Raw genomic sequence first — 24319 nt, forward strand, 5'->3', positions numbered from 1 at the left:
CAAAGCACGGAGGCATTCTGCTGAGCTGCAGACTATCCTACAAGGACCCCGTGGAGGAAACAGGGAAAGGAGCATGGCTGCCCATCTAAGCCACAGTTTGCAGATGACTCCCAGATGAATCCCACTGGGGTGACATAGCATCACAGAATCATGGCATGGTTTGGGTTGGAAGGGACCTTTATAGATCATCTAGTCCAACCCTCCCGCCATGGGCAGGGACACCTTCCACTAGACCAGGTTGCTCAAAGCCGCATCCAACCTGGCCTTGAACACTGCCAGGGAGGTAGAATCCACAACTTCTCTGGGCAACCTGGTCCAGTGCCTCACCACCCTCACAGTAAAAAAATTTGTCCTTATGTCCAATCTCAACCTACCCTCTTTTAGTTTAAAAACATTGCCCCTTGTCCTGTCACTATAGGCAGTGGTAAAAAGTCTCTCTCCATATTTCTTAAAAGCCCCCTTTATATATTGAAAGGCTACAGTAAGGTGTCCTGGAGCCTTCTCTTCTCCAGGCTGAGCAACCCCAACTCTTTCAACCTTTCTTCATAGCAGAGGTGTTCCATTCCTCTTATCGTTTTTGTGGCCTCCTCTGGACCTGCTCCAGCAGGTCCATGTCTTTCTTGTGCTGAGGACCCCAGAGCTGGAGGCAGTACTGCAGGTGGGCTGTCACCAGAGCGGAGCAGAGGGGAAAATCACCTCCCTCGACCTGCTGCCCACCCTGCTTTTGATGCTGCCCAGGGTACAGATTGGCTTTCTGGGCTGCGAATGCACGTTGCCTGCTCATGTCCAATTTTTCATCCATCAGTGCCCCCCAGTCCTTCTCGGCAGGGCTGCTCTCAATCCCTTCATCCCCCAGTCCGTACTGACATCCCGTCCTGCCCTTGCACTCGCCTATTTAAACAAGAAGAGGAAGAAGTTGGGTGACATGAGATATTCCCCTGGGTGCTGGGTGACAAATTAGTGCAGATTCCACTGATGGACTCTGTCCTCAGGGAAGCGGGGGGACATTGGACCGGCTGGGAGATTGCTCCCTGGAGGAGCCCCTGGGGTGAAGGTGGTCTCTGCCCTCTTCACACTCTGGGACATCCGCGCTCCTTTGTTCATTCCTTTTGACCTCCCTTGGCTTGGTTCCCTCAGAGACCTCCCTGAGGAATAAAGAGGCCTGGTATCAATTAGCTGCATAAGACAGCTGGTTATAATCTTCTCTTTGATGTCCTGGCACAGAGAGATCCCTGGATGCTTCCTTTGAGAGAGAGGAAACGGTCCAATTTATGGATTGGCTCTGCAGGCCGTCAGGGCTCCCTTGGTGCTCTAGCCTGGGAACCTCCATGGTCACGAATCTGCCCTTGTTCCTCATCTCCTGTGGCACAGGTGTCCCAGCTGTGGCCAACATGAGGAGGTGTTGGCAATACCATCTATACCCAGAGCCCCAGAGAGGGATTTCGAGGTAACGCTGGGAAGAATTTGGCTCCATGGCTGAGCCTGACTTGGTGCCTGGCCCTCGATGCTGCTCCCACGGCCAAGTGCACTGACAACTTGCAGGCCAATAATGTCAAACTGGCCCCTCCTGCCTGGATTTTGGGATAGATCAAGGGTGATTATTTTTAAGGGCTGGGTGACATCCTTTCTCACTCTCTGCCGCTGCTAACAGTCCACGACTTTCCTTTGAATGAGGCCACTTGCTCCCCTAAAATGGCTTTTAGGATATACAGAGCAACAAAGGTGCATTTCAGTCTGGGACTTGTTCTGCAAAGGGAAACAAAAAAATGGGTACAAACAAGAAATGTCGTGGCTGTTCAGAGCAATAACATGTGTCTGCTTTATTATCCAACCTTCTTAATAATTTTATACACAGAGATTCCCAAGAGTTTTCCAGGCTGTACCAGGATCTCTCTCCTGACACCATTCTCATGCAGCCTGCCAGAAAAAAAAGACATCTGATGATATCAGGGCAAAAATGTATTGGTTGCCTCTTTCATTCACTGAAAAGCATACGGATTGGAGAAGACAAACACAAATTTTCATGTAGTGCAAACTCGTCACATTATTTTGGCCAAAGCAGATGAGAAAGAAAGAGAGTATTTGAAAAACAAATGCAAAGTTTCAATATTGAAACTCTTCTAAGCAAAACTTCTTTCGGGGTAGGGAGGAACAGGCATGCCAAAGTACTTTGTATTAAAATTTGCTTACATTTAAGGTTACAAACAGAACAAAACCAAACCTAATCAAAACACAAAAGGAAATAGGGCACTATGGGTCAATTTGAAAAACAGAGTTTAATTTTCTTTTGTTGACCCAACAGTTCTCTCTCTTCCTTCACTAGATCCTACACCTGCTGATAAAGGACCATTATTAGCATTCTGGATCTCCCTTGGGCGACTCAACAACCTCATTGTCCAACTTTACATGAAAACATACACATTTTACTGTTTGATATTCTTCTGTGCATCTCCTGTGGACCACTTGTGATAGTCCCACAACCTAATGGTGCCCAGAGGTCAACATTTTGCACAGTTAAGCTCACAAAACCAAGGCAATAAAGTCCTTAGAGTGAGGAATTACCATTTTGTTATGGGAGTTCCAGCTCCTACACGCATGCTCCTGGATGTTACTGCAGTACAAATCGATTTTATTAGTAAGAATAACAAATAATGAATTCTTCCCAAATGATCACATTCTTGCGTTCTCTGTTGTTTTGTTGGTTTTGTTTTTTTTTTTTTCTGTTTGTTAATGGCAATAAACAGCTCAGTTTGCTTTTCATTTGTAGGCCTTTTCTGCGTGGTTTTGCAGGCATTCCCAAATTTAATGGAAACATCTGCCTAATGGGTTGCTTTTTGTTCCTTACCAGTGTTTGGGGTAATAGAGGCACAGCTACTGCTTAACGCTGATGTCAGCCTTGGTGGTTTCTGCCAAAATCTGCAGGACTGAAAGTCCAGTTTACCTTTCAAAACCTGCCATAGTGTTTCTGTTTTGTTTAGGGAATGCAATGGAGCAACGTGCAATAATGATGACCTAGAAGAGGACAAAAGCAAGGGAAAACTTGCTAGTGCTGAAACTTTTCTGCTTGACCAGCCTAGCACCAGCAGAGTTGGTTAAAAGAGGCATTCAGAGTGGGATGGAGACCAACAGCCACTAAATGAGGAAGATTTCAACCTTGTGAAGGAAGGAAACAAGTTCTGGGTACAAGGATCTGTGCAAGTATCAGGGTGACAACAGTGGTGACTCCAATGCAGATACCTAAATTCAGTGTTTGACTTTGCAGAACCATTAAAAATGCTTATACCATTGCCTGGGTGCCTGCCAGACCCCTGAAGAGGATTTTTTTGAACACCAGGAGATAGAGGTGCCCATTGCTATGAGAAGGGAAGGAGGGAGATAAGCAAAGCCCCCTGCTCGAGGGGCTGGGAGGTGCTTGCAAACAAAGGTGGGTCCCAGGGGACGTTTTGGGCAGCGGAGATGGGAGAGGATGGGACAGCATGGCTAAGCATAAACAAAGGGTTAGCCAAGGAAAGAGGTTCCTAAGTTTTTCATCCAAGGCAGGCTTCTAACCTTGAGATCCTTTGCTGCTGTGACTGGTGCAAAGGTGTTGTCTTTTCCTTGGATGCTGGGTGCTGAGTGCTGGTGGAGGTATGATGCATGATCACCTGTATTGAAGAGAGACTGATTTATTGCAATCCAGGATAATTCCCAATTCCTGTCCACCTGAGAACCTTACTGATGGAGTATTTGATGGGAAAATTGTGGGGAAACCACGTCCTGATACCACCTACATCTGGCCCAGTCCCTCTGTCTCTCTCTTCACAAGCACAGTGATTCCCCATGGACTGTGACACCTTTTTCAAACGCGTGTACTAGAATTGCCTCCTTGATGACTGTAGTTTGGAATAAAACAAAGTCTCCTTGGTCCCCCGCAAGCTGCTTTATTCTTGAAATGCAGGTCAATCCTGGGCTGGAGAAGGGGAAGGGTGAGAGGCAGGCATTTGGAAGTGACAAGAAATAAATAGGGAGAAAGAAAAATGGACATTCCGGGATCATTTTTCTGAGGTGCTTGACCCAGTTACCATGGTGACTATAAGCGAGAGTTCAAGAGGCAGGATGACTCATATCTGGCAGTGGAGCAGCATTTCTTAATCCACATTTCAGCACTGGCTGATGGGGACCTCGCGGCTTCGAGGTGTGCCTCCTCCAGTGAGCAGGGGAGATGTTTCCAGCGGAGTTTGGAAGGAGAGTCCTTTGGAAAGCCCCTTATGGAGCAAAACAGAAGCAAAAAAGATGGGCTTATGATATAAACGCTCTGGCACAATCCTGAGCATGCACTTGGACATGGCGGGTAGCATCCATTTATCTTTCTAGATACTCTTCCTTGGAGATCTCTGTGGCTTGACTCAGAAGAGTCCAAAACTACTGCTGACTTAACAGCCAGAGCACCAAGCTGCATATGTTGCATGGTGGCAGTCACAGGGGACATCCACCAACACAGTGCAGGTGGTTGCTTCTCCATCTCTTCTCCAGGTGGAGGTGTGACCTGCTACTACCGTTGCTAACAGGGACATCAGGATTACCACAAAGGACTGCTTGCCCAGGCGCCCATTTGTCTGGGGCACCTTTGAGAGTTTGAGTGTAAGGTACAGGTTTGGTCTCACAAAGCATCCAAACCATCAGTGATCTTCTAAAGGGGACTAAATCCAGATGGACCAGTGGAGGAATTAAGGCAAAAGGGAATTACTTAGGTGGGATGAACTTTCGCTTATTCAGTGCAGCAAAAAGAGGCTACAGGTGAAGAAGACCTCTGAGCACCTCTCTGCCAGAAGGGTGAAAGCCAAAGAAAGAATATAACTGCTTAAGGAAGAAGATGATACGGACACAAAACTGATGATCACAAATGAGGCACAGATATTCCCACTGCAAACAATAAAGTTTCTAAGAGTTGGACGCAATAAGATCTGGAATGGCCTCCCCAAAGGCACAGGCAGCAGAAGGTCAGGGACTGGGACACACATGAAGCTCAAGCGATTTTGAATGGGATCATGCAACACGGTGATCTGCAGTGGCAGTCACTCCTTTCTCAAAATGGTGACAGCTGCCTGTGGTATTTGCACACCAGAGCCACAGAGGGGTACAGATAGGAGGAGAAACAGGGAGAGGAAGAAGAAGATGAAGAGCTACAAAGGAAGAAGGCACCTGAGGGACTGCCGAGGCACTCAGTGGGATGGCAGATGTGTTCACATTTCTGGCTATATTTCTGTCCAATGGCATTTCTGATTTCTGCTGTGAGTCACCCAGTTCCACTTTGAGCAGTAAATGCTGGTTTTTGGAGCAAATTATTTTTGTTCCATACATTAGGCTGCTAATTTAATCACCTGCTAATTTAATCTAAGTGCATGCTGATGGGTGTGCAGTAAGAGTACACAGAGAAAAGGAACAGACCTTTTCCAGCTGAATGTGTGGAATAAATCCTGACAGACTGATGGCCACATTCAATGCAAACAATCTCCATTCAGCCCCCTACCCTAGCTGCCTTTCACTCAAACAGCCTCAGACACTGGGAAAGTTCTGTTTGAATGTAAATACTTTTCCTTGCAGCAGGAAAATGAAGCCGCCCACGTACTGATTCCCCCGACCTTTGGGGGAAGTTCATGGATGCATCCTGTAGGAGAGCAGGAGCCGTGCTGCCTGCTGGGGTCATCAAGGGATGCTAACGAAGCCCAGGAAGAGTCTATGCATCATGTCTATCATGTGTGTTTCTGAGTTGGTTCTCACGTCTCAGCACTAGCAGGTGGGCAAAGACCTAAAGCTGTGCTGGGACAAGCTTCATGCACACCACCACCCTCTCCAACAGCCTTACTATCACTACATGTCCCAAATGGAGAGGCCAAACGGACCACTGGCAGGTAACTCCATGTTTTCCACCTATTTGGCCAGCTGGGTCCTACTTGCCCAGATAAACGTGCCAAGTGATGGAGCCTACATTAGAAACAGAGAGGTCAGACCAGTAAAGTCACTTAGGTGACTTTTCTTCTCATCTCTGCCAGTCAGCAAAGATTAAGCCCTTCCTTCAAAGACTTTTCTATTTATTTCCTACTATTCCTGCACTGAAGCATTAGGTGTACTATTTAATGCTTGGCAGCAATGTAAAGAAAGCCAGACTGACTCCTCATAGGCCATCTGAGAAAGCAGCAGTGACTCCTTTGTTTTTATTTTCAGGATACAGCTTCAGAATTAGCCTGTGGAAGGGTGCATCTGAGAGAAAGGTATAGACATACCAAGATACCGAGCTTCAGAGCACAACCTACACTCCAGTTTATGGGGTAGAGAAAGAAATGTTTGTGTGGGCAGGTTACCAGAAGTATTTTCCATGAGGGTGTCTGGTTTTCTTTTTAATTTCTTGGGAAAGTAATTCAGGGTTCAATGCAGGTCATCCTAAAGTAGACACTGAGGTTGCCTATGTGTCTTGTACCACTGGAGATATGCAGCCCTGGGATGTCCCTCTTGGTCTTTGGAAGAGCACAGGGATTCTCTAGGTCTTGTCTTGCAATGAAAAACCCCAGATAGCTGCTTCATCTACCTTAGGGGATCTTGGACAGCACTGGGCATATCTTAGGGAAGCAAATTGCAATGCAAATCTGGTTAGCAATCTAGCTCTTTAGACGTGGACAATAATGGGGCACCCAGCTCACATGCAGACACCTACCCATAGACAACTATGCATAGAAATCTTCACCTGTGAGTCTGGTCCTACCCCTAATCTCTTCATCTACCTGCAAACCAGAAATAATTATGTGCCTTGTTTATCAGAGGCATGGGTGAGAGATGAAGCACTGGTAAGGAGGTATTTAGGGAAGGGGACCCAGGGAAGGAGGGAGGTGGCCAAGGAGGTGATCAGATGCAATGGGAATTGGTCCGTTCTCCTTGGTTGCTTTCCTAGGATAGCAGAAGTTATCTGCCAATGCCTGCACCACTATTTCCTATTCCTTTGCCCGAATGCCGGCAAAACTGCAGTCTGCCTGCATGCAGATACCACTGGGTGCTCTCCTGCCTCCCACATCCATCTGGATCCACTACTTTGAGCTCTTCTGGGCTAGAAATAGCGTTACTGTTTGTACAGCACCTGACACAAAACGGGCTGAAGCACATGACTAATGGGCTTGTGCATCATCAAGGATCTCAGCTAGATCAGCCTGCAGAGAGCCCTGAAGTGCCGTAACCCTGTGGTGTCACTGGAAGTGAAGCACAACACGATTAATGCCAAATAACTCCACTTTGGCAAGGCAGAAGAAAGGGAGAGATGCAATATCTGGAAAACTCTGCGCTTTGCTCCTTCTCCCTCTGTCTTTGCATGCTCGTCTCTGAGCGAGGAATACACGGAAAGCAAACCCTGTGACATGAAGTCGGTCTGTTTTGTTTCCCCAAATCCCCAGCCTGAGTGCAATATTGAGGGAGGCAGACAAGCTCGTGGCTGGTCGCCAGTTCGACTTCACAATGCATCCTCACAGCTTTCCGGATAATTCCTATGGAAGGGACCCTGGGAACAGAAATAGCCCATGGCTAAAAAACTTTTCTGGTGCAGTTTGACAAGTATCTCCTAGAGAGTTTGACAAGTGTCTCCTAGAGAACTTGGCTTTAAAGGCAGAGAGGTTCAAGAGTTGGCAGCTGCTCTGAACCCAAGTCCTCTGCTGTCTGTGCTCAAACCAGGTTGTTGACCAGCTGATGGTGTCTCCACTGTTGTGTTGTGCATGTGTGTGCGCCCCATGCCCTTCCAAATTTCATTTCTGAAAACACATCTGGGGTGATAATACACGTGTCAGGTCCCCTGCCTGGGACTCTGGTGGGAGTGCTCTCATCTAGGGTAAGAAATAACGCTATTGCCAGCTTTATCTGGTGTCCTAGGGGCTCACAAGTGGCTCTGAGTCCCTGGATTTTAGGGCCAGTGCTCTCCACCATCCCTATTGTTACCTGTGAGCTGTTTCTCAGTGATTTGTGAGGCTGGTCTGAGCAAATTTGCACCTGGAAAACAGCCAGGGATGAGATGTGGCAAGAGCCCACTGTGCTTGTTAACTCCTTCTCTTGACCCATCCTGGGGTGGCAGTCCCTGGCTCCAGAACATCCTCTTGCTGCGGGAAAATTTATTGTCCCTTTCCCGGTCACGTTGCCCTAACCGCCTCTTGGTTTTTCACCACAAAAAAAAGAGCACCATGCCATGAAGATATCCCCTTTCCTCACTTTCTCTACTACAAATCATCAGTTTTAGGCTTAGGATATGACCTTACCTCTAAACAAGTTTCTTTTTTTTATCTTTTCCCCATCTAAATGCTTTCACAAAGGTCTTGTCCGTGGCAAAAGACCTGGACTGAGCTCCAGCACAGCCCTTCCAGCAAAGGCTGGGGCAGCCTTCTTTTGTTGTGGGGGCTGTCTCCTGCTCAGTGTTTGCATAATTGATCCTTGCATGGGACATCTCTTGCAGGGCTTCCTGATGTATTTATTTTTTCCCCATCATGGACATCTTTTGGAGGATTTGCAGCCTGGCTCTTGTCTTGGACTTCTCAGCACTTGCAACCTTGCGCTGCAACAGTCTTGCAGGGGAATGCAGCCAGGATTTCTTTAATTCAGGAAATCAGATGAGATAACCCCCGTGATTTGTTCTAGCCTTTAACTCACTGGGGCAAATACAGATCCCATTGACTGTGATAAATAAACAAAATGCTGAACAGAAGAGGGACAGGTCTGATTCCAGATCCTGAACCCAAGTGGCATCAACCACCTCATGTTCCTACTGCTCCAGGCACACTTCTTGGGCAGATTTGTGTTGGAGAGTGCCGGCTGGGGCCAGTCCAGTACTTGCTATCTCCTGCCAGTCTTCCTATACTGAGTGGGATCAATGTACCCACTGTGAGCAATGGGAAAAGTGGCTTGGATTTGTCTCGGGAAGGGATTTCTCCCAGCAGGAATCCCTTGCAAAAGTTTGGTTTATTTTTTTTAAGCTACTGGAGGGGTAAAAATAAAAGTTGCATTTCAGGGGCCTTAATGACTTAGTTGTGAATTGCCTTGGGTTGGAAACTTCCTGAGAGGAGGAAATGCCCTCTCTTTAGGGAGCTGGCAGTTGGTTTTCTGCCACCAGACCTGGTGGTTCTCTGGCTTAGCTCCAAATGCATTAGCTAAGGAGCCCTCTTAGAGAAAGACTATTCATTAGGAGTAGCTAAAAAGCCATATCCTGTTCAAGCCACTCCAGTAAATCCATCCTTGGGCTAATCGCACCCATAAATTATGGTGCAGGGAGAAGTACAGTCTTCTGTTTCCATGTGACAGTTTTATGCAGCACCAAAACAGAGAAAGCAGGGCAGAAGTAGCTGGTGTGCTAGCAATACTGGAGAGCTACCAAGTGACCACAGGTATGTAAGTGGTGCCTCAGTTTCCTTAGCAAACATGTCGATAAAAGCTGTTGAAACAGATGGGTTGTCTCCCTCCCTGATGACATTTGTGTGTGTTCCCTTTCTTCCTATTTAGTCCTTTGAACTATGGAGTTGGCATCACTGGGATAAGTTTGTCCCCAGCACATGTTGCATGGGAAGATTTGAATGCTACCTCTGCCACACAGGCAGGTTTTCTCACCAGCCTGGACAGGAGGTAGTCAATGCAACAAATCTTTACCCACCAGAGACTTCATTTTTCCATTGTGGTGGCTGGAATTTGCTTTGGAGGAAGGAGGACCATGAGGATATTTGGGGATGTATGTTCAAGTACAGGTGCAAAGGGCTGAGAGATCTCTGGATGGAAAGTGCTTGTAAAGACAAAGCCTTCAGAAGGAAGAAAGCATCACTCAGTGTTCCTAACAGCATTTTAAAGGAAATATTTACAGCAAATAATAATAGCAATTAACTACCAAACCAGAAAGCAGCTGAAAGCAGCCAGCTGCTGAACTTTAATACTGAAACAATTATTTCTCATGAACTACCCTTGCTCCCAAATCCCCAAACCCTTTCAGCCACAACCAAATTAAGAGCAGGTGGGTGAATCAAAACAAGACCATAAAACACGTTTGGCCCTTGGAAACACTCTTGTGAGTCTGACCATTAGGAGAGAGAGGGGATGGTTCTGTTTTGGGACTCAGCAAACCCTCTGGAGACAAGAAGGGCTCCCAGTCCAGCCTTTCCAGCACCTCGCTAGCCTCACTGCACCCCAAGCCTTCTGCTTTTCCTCCTCATCTCTTACCATGCCTTCCAGATCTCCAACTCCTTTTCTTGCCCCCCCATCACAGATCTTGCATAGAAACAAGCTACAATGGATAAGGGGCTCCACCATAGCTACAGGGGGTTGACTCTCACCAACTCCATGGTCACATTCAAGAAGTTCCTTGTGAGGGAGAGATGAGTGCTCTCACATACTCCACAGACAAGACCTTGCCCACAGGGAGTTACCACCCAACAGGGACTACATGGTAACTTGATGGGACAGAGGGTTGGATGGGCCCCGTATGTGAGATCCTCCTGAAAGGTAGGGTACTTGGATTACCTAAATCTTTCTTTGACAGGTTGCCAACAACTGGTATGTTATTGTAGACCCTTTTGCATTAAAAATGCCTCAAAATAGTACTTAAGTCTTAGAACCACTGGGATACCTTGTGAAATCCGGAGAAGACCCTGTGTCAACGTGGATGTGCAAGTCTTCTCCAGAGAGGACTAGCTCTGGGTTATGTGGATGTGAGTCACTCTGCACTGCTTTGCTGGGGAAAGTGCAGGGTTTGATTCCTGGAACAGATGCATTTATCTAGTGGGCATAGCCATAGCGATAATCCCAATGTAGCACCTGCTGTGAAGAATGAAAAAACAACACCCCGAAGTTTACAGCAGCCGTCCTCCTCTAGAGCCTGGCCCATCAGCAAAAGTCACTGATGCCTGTATCACCATTTAACAGCCAATGCACAGAAGAATAAAACACTGGCTATCCTCAGAAAAGCTCTTTTGGGTTGATGCATGCCACAGATCTGCCTTGATGACAACCCAAGAGAAAGCGAATGACAATCTCAGGGTTGTTAGACTACACTTAGCCTTGCCTCATTATCACATGACAAGTAAAGGGGGTAATTAATTCACAACATAGAGCAGAAAGCCACATTCACAACATGTAGTTAGTACCAGGCTTTCCTGGGAAAAGGTCTACTCAGAGAACAAAGCTGATTCACGACCTACAGAGAATCAACTCAGCACAAGAAGGGTCAAGTTATCCTGTAAACAATGATGGACAAACCCCCCTGCTTTATGTCCTCAAAGCTAGATACCTTAAGAGGACTTCAAAATTTTGTGTGTAAAAAGAATAAGGAGATGAAACAACTTGGGTTGGTCAAAAAAGTCTCAACACCTATTAGCTGGAAAACTGGATTTTTCACTACATACATTTCACGCCAGAAGTTCTTTACAGCCTTGTTTTGCCCAAACACCAAACAAACCAACCCTGAAGTATTTTCTATTGTCAATTACAATATCATTCTTCTGACAGTTGCAGTTCAGTTGCTTTCCTATTAGTACTTGTCCGGAGGATGGTAATACATAGGATGCAACATAGGCTAGCATTTGTATCTTGGCTAAGTGGGAGACAGTGGGGTATACCAGGAAATGTAGATCAATTTGCAGGATCACCATGTAAAGGGCAATAAGGGTAAGAGACAGGGGAAATATATCTATCCAATGGTGCCATACACCATATAGAAATACCCAGGTGTAGAACTGTATTTTCCTGAATTGAATTTATGTGGAAAGAGAAATTTCAAAGAAAAAAACACAATTTTTTTCAGGCAGCTCCTGTCCTCACCAGCCGCTTTAGGAGTTTATATTAAAAAGTAGCTGTTGCTGCAGGCACCACTCAAAATCCCACCAGTGTCCATGGAAAGGTGATTGCTGAAAATGTGGTGCGTAAACCACAGCATTTGCAACTGCTGATTCTGGGCTTCAGCGGTTGTAAAGATGTATTTTCTCATACAGAGAACAAATATTTTAAGAGATTTTCACATTCTTTGCTCTGCAGTTGGGTTATGTGTTCAAAATTGTCTTGTTTAACTCTACCACTACGGTGAACACTGGTTTCTACTGAGCACGCAAAACAATAGCTTGCAGACAAGTTATAATGTATCCTATATAATAGAACTGCTAAATGAACACCAAGGAAGTTGCAAAGTTAAGGACTCAAAAGATCGACAAGGTCAAAGTGAAAATCACGTTTGCAAAACTTTGGTTTCCTACATTTAAAGAGTTTAATTTCAGGATCATGCTCTACTGTCTCCGCAGTGTCCCTGCCATACCAGTTGCAAGGGAAGGTGGGTGCTCAATTAAGTGATAGCTCGATTGAGCTATTCAGTATCTCCTCACTGGTCAGTATGTGGCTCCACACTTTACAAACTCACCCTGCTCAGCTCCGCTCCAATGACAGAACTATTTGTTTCCTCATAGATGTCTGAAGGTACTTAGCTCAGTTACAGCCACATTTTGCAAACCAATATATTTTTCTTTTCACGGCTCTCCAAGGAGAAAAAGGTGCTTTAGAGCCATCTTACAGTCCCATCTACAAAGCAATGCCAAAATATGTCTGTATTTTGAGTGTGCATTCCTGAGCCCTTGGTGCTATGGAGCACTTGTCGTCCTTAAAGCCTAACTCATGTCAGCTCCAGCTCCAGCTGGAAATGTGTCTGACTTTGGCAAAACAAGTCCCGTGTTTGGCTTCACAGTGAGGTTAATCTCAGCTAATTTAGATGTCTACTGTGCACCTTGGAGCTGGTGATCTTTGGCCTCCCTCAGAGGCACCAAGGAGACACTGGTGCTTTTGGGGTGCGACTCATCTGACTGGTTTAGATAGCAATATTAGGATGAGATGAACTGCAGCCTCAAAACACCTATTTTTCATTGTTGGTTATGTAGAAAGCTGAAGAGCAACTGGCTGAAGACTGTATACTGTTGGCATCCGATGCCAGGGACTGTCTTGACATTGGAGAAGATGGGAGCAGTGAGGAAATGAGCAATACAGGGGACAGCAGAGGAGCAGAGATGTCCATCAGACACCATCAGGTCATTGCTCTTAACAGCTCTTCCTCACAAGCTCCAGTCCCGCTAAACTGCCCATCCTTGACAACACCTCAGAAAAGTGCTTTCTTCACAGAAGTTGGCCATATTGGACCAGCTTTGTCTAATTCCTGCCCTGTCCTGATGTAAAGCACCCCCCAAACCCAATGGAGAAAAATGTCAAGTTTTTGCTCTGACACGTGGTACTGCCAGAGCTTTTTAGACTCAAGGCTGTTCCCATAACACTTCTTATAGGAACCTAGCGCTGTGTTTTTTCTTGTCATCTTTTTCAGACACGGCTATCTCATTTTGTCTCACATTTTGCAGCACAAATTCAGCCTGTTACAAAGACACAGAATGGAAAACTTTACCTAATAGATAATGTTTGGCACCAGAAACAGTGACTTATTTCCAGAAGGGTCCCATAATGTTAATAGGTATTATCAGCTCTACCTAGAATACAGCACAGTAATCACATCAAGTAAAAGTCCTGATTGATCAATCGGAAGATAATTCAGGTTGCTTTCCCAAGGAAATATACTCGTTTTCTGAAAAGCCTTGAGCAAAAGTGCTGTATGGACTCACTAAAGTGAGCACACGTATAATTAAAATGCCACAGGTAGCATGAAGCCTTTACACTGTTACTTGCTAACGTGACACAGTTGCTGGTACCAAATTCATGCTGTTTGTTGTAGCAAAAACAATCAAAACCAAGCTGGTAGCTTACACAACAATTAAACAACCACCTTGCATGATCATACCAAAGAGCATCGCCACCCTTCCACTCAATCTTTGTTACATCTCATTAACCCGATTATCAGAATTAATAAGCAAATATTTATCCAAATATAAATTAATGAAGATAGATCAGGCCAATTAAAAGTTCCTTCCCAGAATATCCAGGACAAAGTTTTCTGTGTGCAAATACAATAAAACTGTCAGACTCAACTTAATATGGATGCATTTAATATTATATGGTGTATTTTGGTATTGGTTCCAAAACTCCTGTTGAAAGATTTTATAACATTTTGCCCACTGAATCACAGTAGTTTTACATTTTTCAAGACCTATTTTTTTCCTGTTTGTGGTACATCCATTATAGCAACTGCCTCCAGATGCGTCAAGAGGCTGTGATATAAAAACAGACATTTGGCTTTAAATAGTTTTATTTGGTGGTGCGGTGGGTGGACTGGAAGCAGAGTAATCCCGGACATAGGTCATGGGAGATCTGGGTCCTATTCCCAGTCACTTCAGTGAATCACTGCATTACTTTGGCCAGGCAGAGGCAAAGCATATGTTCAATCTTGGGTGCCCAAATCATTATTTGAGGTCTGGAGTGCTGCATCTCTTGCAACAGCAAAAACTGTACTAAACCCCTCCGTCTGCCTCTGGCCTTCTGCACAGGGTAATGAGTAGGAAGGGAACCACACGCACTCATTTAGGCTCCAAATAATAATTTTTTGCTGGCTATTTCCAAACACACGTAGGCTATTCCCCTGTTGTTCTGCACTCTGCCGCCTTCTGCACTAGGGCACAAGGAGTAAATCAACACCGTCAAATGCTTTAGCTATATAATTTACTCACAGGCTCGTTATCCATGTGCCTACTTGTAATTCTCTCCTGTGCCTTTCTGCAGGAGGTCAACATGTTCTCCCTGGAGAGAAACCCTGCTCACAAGTTGCTTTTCCACAGTATTATCTCTAGACAGACACAATCAATGCAGATGACTCCCACCCAGGTTCCCTGTGCCTGGACTATTCCTCCAGTGCCGTCCCAGCGGGCTGTACACCCCCTTGTGTCCCTGTGCCATGCCCACCACATGCATCCCGGCTATCATGCCCTAGGAATGACATTCTGGCAGGCTGCAGCACAGCCCTAATGTTATTGCAGACACTATCAACTGGAAAAAGAGAAGCAGAATTCACATTTCTTAAGCAACAGTCTAATTTGCCTGGGAAAGCAATGGATTTGCCCTCACTGCAATGCTTTAAGAATAGTCTTGAAAAACAGGTCAGGAATGGTTTTGGGCCAAGTGATCTTTCCCTGAGAAAGGGAGATGGGCTGGAAGACCCATCCATCCCCCATGATTTAATGAATTTATGCTAATTTGCCATGAGCCCATTTGACGGAAACATCCTGTGGTGCAAAGCAGATGAGAAGAATCTTGCCTCTTGCCTGGATGTTGTCTAATAAATCAAACGGGAGCCTGGTACCTAGCAGCTTTTGAGACTCTGTGTCTGCTGGCATTTTTAATGTATGTATGGTTCCTGTGGACTAGGATCAATGGGGGATGTGTGGCTGATGGAATAGTTCATTGCAATTGCTCTTGTTCCAGTTTGATTTGATGGTCTGGGCCATAGCTAATTATTCCAAAGCAGTTGCCCCTTCCTTTTTCCATGCCAATTCTGCCACTTCCACCATAACTCAGAAAATTTCAGGAGATACAAGAGACTGCCCTGACAATCAAAGTAATTGAATGGTCTATCTTTCCTCCTCCTCCTTTTAAATAACACTTTTGAACAGGTCCTCCTGTGCACAATAAAACTAAAGAAGTTTGATTTTCTGTGGAATTGTGTCTTGTGGTGGATTTTTAGTATTTTCTGATGTCTAACCAGGGGCTGAGCTCACTCTGCAACCTTCCTTCTATGAGGGACAGTATAAAAGTTCCCACTCCTTTACCCATCTGCTCATTTTTATAGGACCTTGGTATACTGAGGACTTTTAGCACTTTCTCAAAAGTGATTGAGATTGATGAAAGAGTTCATCAGGTGGTAGGGAAAGGCTTACATGCACGCTGGCACAGAGTGATGACATTAGCCCCTTTTTTCTTAGGAAACCATGCTAAATCCTCCTCTACCAGAACAGAATTAGGTTCTCCACTTCTACCAGAACAGACTTGGTCACATCTAAAATGTGCTTCTACCTACATTGTCTTCCCTATCATTTATTTTACAAGTGACAGTTACCAAAGCTTGAGCACTGCAATGCCTCTGTGAGCCCCTCTTCTGCAAAATGTTTTATGAAAGGACTTCTGTCCTATGGAAAACAGAATCTACAAAAATATTTTTGTTTTGGTTTGAAGGAGACCTTTCTGAGCCTGGTTTGCATAGCAGCTGCCTTTCCTTCAGGAGGCAGGTAAAAAAGCCAGCACACTGTTTTTCTGAATCATAGCTGGAAATGAGCACCAGCTTCCACTGCAAACACAGGCAAGTCACCACCCCAAGGCAAACATAAAATCATGAATATGGAGGGGTTTGCTCATCCTGAGGGATCTCGTAAGTCACTCCTTGTCTGGGGAACCTCCTGCTTGTGGAGGGACAGAGTGAAGGGAGCCCTGGGTTGTGGCCTTCATCCTTGCGTGGCACTCGCTATGGGTGCTGCTGTGCCTTTCTCACACTGGTCTTGATTTCTAACCAAATCCAGAGAATAACAAACATGGGTGCCCACCACCCAGACTAGACTATGCTTCTTAAAAACCAAGGGCCACTGAGGTGTGTAAATCGCCATCCTGGGTACTGGCTAGTGCTTCCCAAGGGATGGTTGTTTCCTCTTAGATACTTTTGGGGTGGTGATGGAGAAGGTCTTTGCCTCCACTCCTGAGATGGTCCCATTTGGGGTCCCACGTTGTCTTTGCATGCTCCCCAGACACAGAAGAGTGGCTGGGGAGCAGGGCTCCATCCCTCCTCCTATCCTTCCTTCCTTCCTTCCTCATGGATCAGTTTTGAGAAAGCAGGTGACTATCCATCTATAGGTGTCGTATAGCAGGTTCTGCTTCCTTGACCCATTGCATAGATACCCTACTGCAAGGACAAACCCAGCACCTAACTCTTAGCAGGGTTTTCCATCAGCAGAAGAGCCAGTGAAGCTTCTATGTTTGTGTGACTTAAGAAAGAGTTTCTCTCTCTGTTCTTTCTCTCTAATAAAGGCTTGAGCTGACACAGGATTGAGCTTTCTCCCACCTGGGCATCTTGCCTCCATTAGACTTAAAAAAAATCCTGACTAGGATACATTCCACCTCTCTGCAAATACCTGCAGCGCAGACACCATCAGCTGGTTAGCTGCCCCTGGCTGCTTTTGTAGTCAAGGGGGAGAAAGAGGCAGGTTGACACCACAATTCATCTCATCCTAAGGAGGATGTCCAAAATATGTCAGGTGAGTCATACCTTCAGTCACACCTCAGAAAGATAAAGGGAGCTTTGGGTGAATATGACTGATTGACCTGGTATTGGTGTTGCTCAGAGAGGGAGTTGGACCTTCAGTGGTCCCTTCCAACTAGCATCTCCATGATGCTATGTCTAGCTGAGGTGAAGGCACAGATGTCTGAAACAACCAAAGGGAGATGAATCCCATCCTACAAAACACCCTTAAACTCCTGGCCCACATCTCTCAGAAACCTCCAGTTACGTTCTCTCGACAGGTCTTTGCTAATGGAAGAGGCACCCTGGCAAAAACCACGCAACCACCACCCAGGATCCCCAGGCAAAGCAGCTTGGTAGAGCTCTACTGCACACCTGGCAAAAGATACAACCCACACAAGACTTACGTGGGTAATTAGCATTTCATCTCTTGTTGAACAACCAGCTGCTTAAAGAGTCTCATTAGCCGCAGAAACTGTTAATTGTGTTAGAACTCCTGGTGGTGGCATCCTGTGCTTGGGGATGTGTATCACAAACCCAAGAGTAAGCTAAGTTACTCAGCTGATAAATAGACTGTGGAGGTATTGGGGAGTTTGAGCTGATTTAAAGAAGAATTTTTGTAGATTATTCAAGCATGGAGAAATGGCTGACAACATTTGGCATGTACATAGGTCCTGTTATTTAAAATTATTGGTTATTTCAGCTTCTCAGCACTGATGTGATAAACATTACTCCCGTGTAACTAACATGCAAACTGTTCTGCACGGAGTTGCAAAGATGTGTGCAGGCTCACACAGACACTGGTGACAGAGCCAGTACTGAAGTTTCTGAGTGCTAAGTCAATGCTAAGTAGAGCTGAAAGTCTTTTTTCAGTTGACAGATTTACTTATCCCTAAGAAGTATAACCAGACGACAGTCAGTCAACAGTGTAAGTCAATGACAACTTCTTCCAAATTCATGTCAAATAGAAAAAAAAAAGCCAAAGCATTTCAATATTTTGAGAAGAAAATAGATCTTACTTATTCATTTCATTTTAATGTGACAGTTCATTTTGAAATGTATCTGAGTATTCATTTTTAATAAACTTCCATTCACTCTTAAATAGAAACAACATGTTTCACTTCAGTTGAAAGTGAACTTTGTTTCTCACGAGTGTTTCATTTTCATTGAAAATGTGTATCAATATTATTTCCACTTGGCCCCAAATTATTTCGCGTAAGTTTGTCTAACAAGCAAATAAAAAAGCCATTCTAATTAACCATTTACAATCTCCTTTTCAAGGAGAATTGGCCCCAGCATGTTTCAGTTTGTGGATTTACAGGGAACTTTGCTGATTTCTCTGAGTTACAGACCTGTCTCCTGATCTGTAAAATCAGAGATTAGACCTTGTAGAAGTTTCTGTTCTCCTTCTAGATAGCATTGAATGATTCTCAGATTTGAATAGGAAATTGCAATTAATAAAAGTGGGGTGAAATAAACGGCAGCATATTTTGTAGTCATAAAATAAATGAACTTTTTCTGTGTTTATATTATACATATAATACAGCAGGAAGTAAAGATCAAAGCCATGTTTATAAAGAACTTGGCAAGTTGTGTGCTTGGAGGAAGCAAACGGGTTCATGGGAGGTACTTAAAGAATGAAGTTTGTATTTTTTAGCTGGTGTAAATCAGCAAATCTCCTTTGACTTCAGTGCAGAGGTAGTGATTTACATCAGTGGGGAAGATGGTTCAAGGGTTTCAAGGGAGAACAGGTATGGTAAACCAAAATAAAATATTTTTTTCTACTTTAAAGTCTTGCCTGATGTTTGTTCCCTATTTTCAAGTACTGGGAATAACTCAGAGGAACAGGATCCCAACTCCCAGATTCATTAGCTGTAAGGTGTGAAGGTGCAAATGAGGTTCGGAGCTGGTTCCTGCCCTGCTGATCGCCAAGGAGGCAAGTATCAGACTGGGGCCGCCCAGAGAGCTCAGCCTTCAGGTGCTGGCACCTCCCTGAGCCCCACAATTCCCAAACTATTTATTTGCAGGCTACAAAAATCTCCCAATGCACCTGATCAATGAAAGGGAAACTGAGGCACAGTCAGATGGGATAATTCATCTCGGGACTGGTAGTGGGAGAAGTTCACTGCAGCCTTGCTGCTCCCTGCCTGAGTTATACCGTGAGCTCCCATGCTCACATAAGGTGAAAACTCTTCACAGCAGCGATTTCAGCCCTATGGAGCGCTGAGATAGTGTCACCAAATACCACCCTCACCCAGAGAGACAAACTGAAGCAAAGAGGTACAAGACAGCAGCGTGGTGAGACCAGACACCCACAACCCTCATCCACCACCCGAGGGACACCCCAGCTCCCAAGGCACCATCGGTCCTGGTGAATTATCCCACTGGAGGGCAGGTGGGGATTGCGTGGCCTCAATTAGGTGTCTAACGGCCTTGGGCTCCAGCTGTCCCCAGGGGGACAGCCACAACGCCGGAGGGAGATCAAAACCTCAGCAGGTCAAAAATAGTCCTGCGGTCATGATGCTGTTTCCATTCATTGACTTGAGAGGCAGCCTCAAGCAAGGGGATATGAAAAATCCTGAGAAAAAGTGCAGAACTAGCTATAACGTTTCCCTGGCTGCAGGGTTAGTTGGACACAAGTCCCCGGTCGGCCGTGGGACATGTGGATCCCACCCAGCAGATGGAGTGACAGACCTCGGCTTTGCCGAGCTCTGTGCAAAGGCTATTGTCAGTATTCAGGAGTTATTCTAATCTTTTTTTTTTCCCCCTTAGGTTTAGCTACACCACTCCAGAGGGTTAATCAGGTCCTGTGAGTTGGGTGCCTGTTGTTAGATGAGGTGGTGATGAATAGCACCGGCTTTCCTGCACTTCATGGGCCATGGGCAGCACTGGTGCTGGAAGGGGATGTTGCTTTGGACATTCCCCGGTGGGCTCTGTGCCCGCTCAGCCTCCTCTGCAGGCAGGGGGCTGCATCCTTTTCAGCCGGGGAAAAAACTTGCCAAAACTTTAGAGGACAACCCGTCGGACAAGCCCAAACGAGCACCCAGTGACCCGGGCACCATGACAGGGTCAGGAGGTGAGGGCAGGACTCCTGGAGGAGGTGGATCAGTCCTGGGGAAATCACCCGGGACCATCACCCTTGTAGATAAGACCTGGTCCTGCTCCAGGTCCCTACACAACGTTGGCATCCTGGGAAGTCAGTAAGACTTATGCTTCAGACTCTGACAAGCTCCGTGGGGGGATCAAACCTCACTCCTCTCCAACATCTTCACCAGTTCACAGCAGAGGTGGGAGCCCTGGGCCCACGGAGGCAGATCCAGGTGCCCTCCCCCAAACTGGGAGAAAGGGAGGCTGGGAGCAGGGACGGCAAAGCTGTTTGGAGACCACTGTGCCGTAATTATAGCCTGTTTGAAGCAGAGCTGCTTCCTCCTTAGCCTGAACTTCATTAATTAAACTGCTGAATGCAGAATGAATTAATTAAACCAATTAGTATGCTGCTATTGTATTCATTTGCTATTTACTCTGATTGATTATGTGACTCTGATTAATAAATATTGAATAAGTGTTAATTAATTGAATTAATTCATTGCTGGTTTATTCACCTATCAGTTACCTATCCCTCACCTCCATGCACGAGTTGTGTCCTGAAAGTTTGTCCCAAGGAACAGGTTCCCGGGGGCTCAGCCATGGGCAGCGGGGCCGGGATGGGGGCCGGGGTCACTTACCAAAAGGCAGGACGAAGAAGAAGGGGAACCAGCAGAGGATGAAAACACCCACGACGATGGCGAGAGTCTTGGCTGCTTTTTTCTCACGGGAGAACTTGAGGAGCCGCACGGAGAGGGAGCTCCTGAAGTTGTGCCCCTTGCTCCGGGTGCTGGAGAGAGGCTCCTCCAGCACGCTGCGGCAGTGGATGCGCAGTACCACTTCCATGGATTTATTCCGTTCCTTCTTCACCCCTGCCTCCAAGCTCCGGGTGGTCCTCCTGGCCACCACGTAGATCCTGAAGTACATCACCAGGATGACCATGAGGGGCAGGTAGAAGGAGAAGAGGGAAGAGAACAGGGCATAGCCCGGCTCCTCTGTGATGCTACAGATGCTCTCATCCGGCGGCGGCGGCTCCTTCCATCCCAGCAGCGGCCCGATGGAGATGACCATGGACGAGAGCCAGACCACCACGAGGATGACCCCCGCCTTCCTCTCGGTCATGATCGTGGGGTACTTGAGGGAGTACTTGACGCCGATGTACCTGTCCACGGAGATGATACACAGGCTCATGATGGAGGCGGAGCAGCACAGCACGTCCACCGCTGCCCAGATGTTGCAGAAGATGCGCCCGAACACCCAGAAGCCCAACACCTCCAAGGTGGCCGAGAAGGGCAGCACGGTGGTGCTGAGGAGAAGGTCGGCGATGGCCAGGTTGACGATGAAGTAGTTGGTGACCGTCTGCAGGTGCCGGTTGCAAGCCACCGAGAGGATGACGAGGATGTTCCCCACGATGGCCGAGAGGATGAAGACGGCCAGGAAGACCCCGACGCCCACAGCCTGCACGTCCAAGGCGAAAGTCAGCGTGGTGCCGTTACCCTCGGGGGTCTCCTCACCTTGCAGCCCCCAGGGCCGGTTGGCACCGCTTTGGCTGCCCTGTCCCGTCCGGTTCCCACTCAAGCTGCCATTACTCAGCTCGGGGAAAGTCATTGTAAAAAAACTCCGGGCTCCATGGAGGGCGAGGAGAAAGCGATGCCGAGGCGCAGCCCCCCCGGCATGATCCCCGCAGCCCCCTCTAAGACTCGCTCAGCACCTCTCTCCCCCCCCCCCCCCCCCCGCCCTCGACCACCACAGAGGGCCAAGACTCGCTCCCCCCCCCCCCGGGATGGAGGGATGGAAGGCGGGATGGAGGGATGGAAGGCGGGATGGAGGGATGGAAGGCGGGCAGGATCCGCTTCTCCTCACCCCCCCCCCCCCCCCCCGCCTCACACCACCACAACCCCCTTCACGCCCCCCGTCCGTGCTGCCCCCCTCCCCACCGCCGGCTCTCTCCTCCCCTCAGCCCCACCGCCCGCCCTCCCGGGGGGGGGCAGCGAGGTTTGTACCCCCCCTCTGCCCTCTCATACTCCGGGGGGGGGTGGGTGGGTGTGAGGGGAAGGGGCGGGGGGGGGCCTGCGTTGAGTAGCGGCCGGCAGCTCTCGGTGGCTCCGCTCGTCTTCCCGCTCGGACGGGAGAGGCGAGGGGAGGGAAGGGAGGGAGGGAAGGAGCTGGGGGGGGGGGGGCCGGGACTGAGGGGGGGGGTGTCGGGAGCCCCGCGCGTCAGGTGCCGCCAGAGGAGGAGGAGGAGGAGGAAGAGGAGGAGGCGGCAGCAGCGCTTGAGAGGGGAGGCAAGAAGATGGGGGGGGGGGGGGGGGGGCAGGCACCCACTCGGGAGGAGGGGGGGCACAACTTGAGGGGGGGGGGCAGGAAAAGAAGGAGGGGGCAGGGAAGCGCTTGGGGGGCAAGAAGCCGCTCGGGGAGGGGGCAGCTGGCACCCCCACGGGGGGACAGGCGCCCACTCGTGTGTGTGTGTATGGGGGGGGGGGGGGCCACGCAGCGGCGGGGTGCCGGTACCGCGGGGGGGGGTCCGGGGGGTGCAGCCGCCCCCGCCGCCGCCAGGGGTCAGCAGAGCGCAGGGTTTGCCCAAGGGCGCGGGCGGGTCCGCGGGCTCCGCCCCCCCCCCCCCCCCCAAAACCCAGCCCGGGGGTCCGGGCGCTGCGCTGCTGGGGGGGCGCTTTAGCGCTGGAGACCCCCCAGTGACGCGGTTCCCGGGACCAGGAGGGTGCTCTGCAAGGCTGGGAGGTCCCCCCCCCAGCACCAGCGTCCCCCCAGGAAGGTGTCCTGCAAGGCTGGCAGGTCCCCCCACCCAGCACCATTTGTCCCCCCAAGACAATGTCTTGCAAGGCTGGCAGGTCTCGCCCCCCCCCAGCCCCAGCATCCCCCCAAGAAGATGTCCTGCAAGGCTGGTAGGTCCCCCCCCAGCACCAGCATCCCCCCAGGAGGATGCTCTGCAAGGCTGGGAGGTCATTCCTACCAGCACCAGCATCCCCCCACGAGGATGACCTGCAAGGCTGGGGGGTCATCCCCCCCCCAGCACCAGCATCCCCCCAAGATGATGTCCTGCAAGGCTGGCAGGTCCCCCCACCCAGCACCATTGTCCCCCCAAGTCGGTGTCCTGCAAGGCTGGCAGGTCCCCCCCCAGCCCCATCATCCCCCCAGGAGGATGCTCTGCAAGACTGGGAGGTTGTTCCCACCAGCCCCAGCACCCCCCCAGGAGGATGACCTGTAAGGCTGGCAGGTCCTCCACAGCACCAGCATCCCACCAGGAGGATGACCTGCAGGGCTGGGAGGTCATCCCCCCCCCAGCATCAGCATCCCCCCAGAAGGATGCTCTGCAAGACTGGGAGGTCCCCCACCCAGCACCAGTGTCCCCCTAGGATGATGTCCTATAAGGCTGGCAGGTCCCCCCCCCATCCCCAGCATCTCCTCAAGAAGATGTCCTGCAAGGCTGGCAGGTCGTTCCCACCAGCCCCAGCATCCCCCCAGGAGGATGCTCTGCAAGGCTGGCAGGTCCCCCCACCGAGCACCATTGTCCCCCCAAGAAGATGTCCTGCAAGGCTGGCAGGTCCCCCCCCAGCCCCAGCATCCCCCCCAGGAGGATGCCCTGCGAGGCTGGCCGGTGTCCCTTTTTGCCCTGCATCCAGAGCTTCCAGCAAGCGTCCTTCCCATGCTGACCCCGGTTCCCCCGTCCTGCCTCTCCAGCCAGGTGTCATTGCTCAGGCCGTGAGCATGGGCTGCCCCTCGCTAGTTTTTTTCCAAAAGCAGAAGGGACAACCAGCGCCTTGCATTCAGGGACAGCGTGTGATCGGCAGCTCCGTGTCTGTGACTTAACCCTGCTGCAAGACTTGGAAACGGCAGCTTGTAATTAAAACATATAGGCGCATATTTCTGGCTAATTTGCACAGAGTTGGGTTTTTTTCCCACTGATAAAAGCAGATCCTGTTTATACTGGTTTCCTCCCAGTGACCCTACTCTCCTGCCTCCATACATTGCAATGGGGACTGACCCCAGTGTTGAACAGGGGCTCTCCCTCTGCTCCTTTCTACTGTACACAGGAAA

At 48.5% G+C, this 24319-nt stretch overlaps 1 protein-coding gene across 1 annotated transcript in view; it reads right to left on the reverse strand.

The window, feature by feature from the left end:
* The window catches only part of ADRA1D (adrenoceptor alpha 1D), a 47874-nt gene extending 25929 nt beyond the window's left edge, over positions 1–21945 (reverse strand). Inside the window, exon 1 of the mRNA XM_075047755.1 lies at positions 20905–21945. Coding sequence (XP_074903856.1) covers positions 20905–21871 — 967 coding nt within the window. The 5' untranslated portion in view covers positions 21872–21945. The remainder of the gene's footprint in view (positions 1–20904) is intronic.
* Positions 21946–24319: the final 2374 nt, after the last annotated feature.

The sequence above is a fragment of the Buteo buteo genome, chromosome 1 (genome assembly GCF_964188355.1).
Source record: "Buteo buteo chromosome 1, bButBut1.hap1.1, whole genome shotgun sequence".
NCBI classification, from domain to species: Eukaryota; Metazoa; Chordata; class Aves; order Accipitriformes; family Accipitridae; genus Buteo; species Buteo buteo.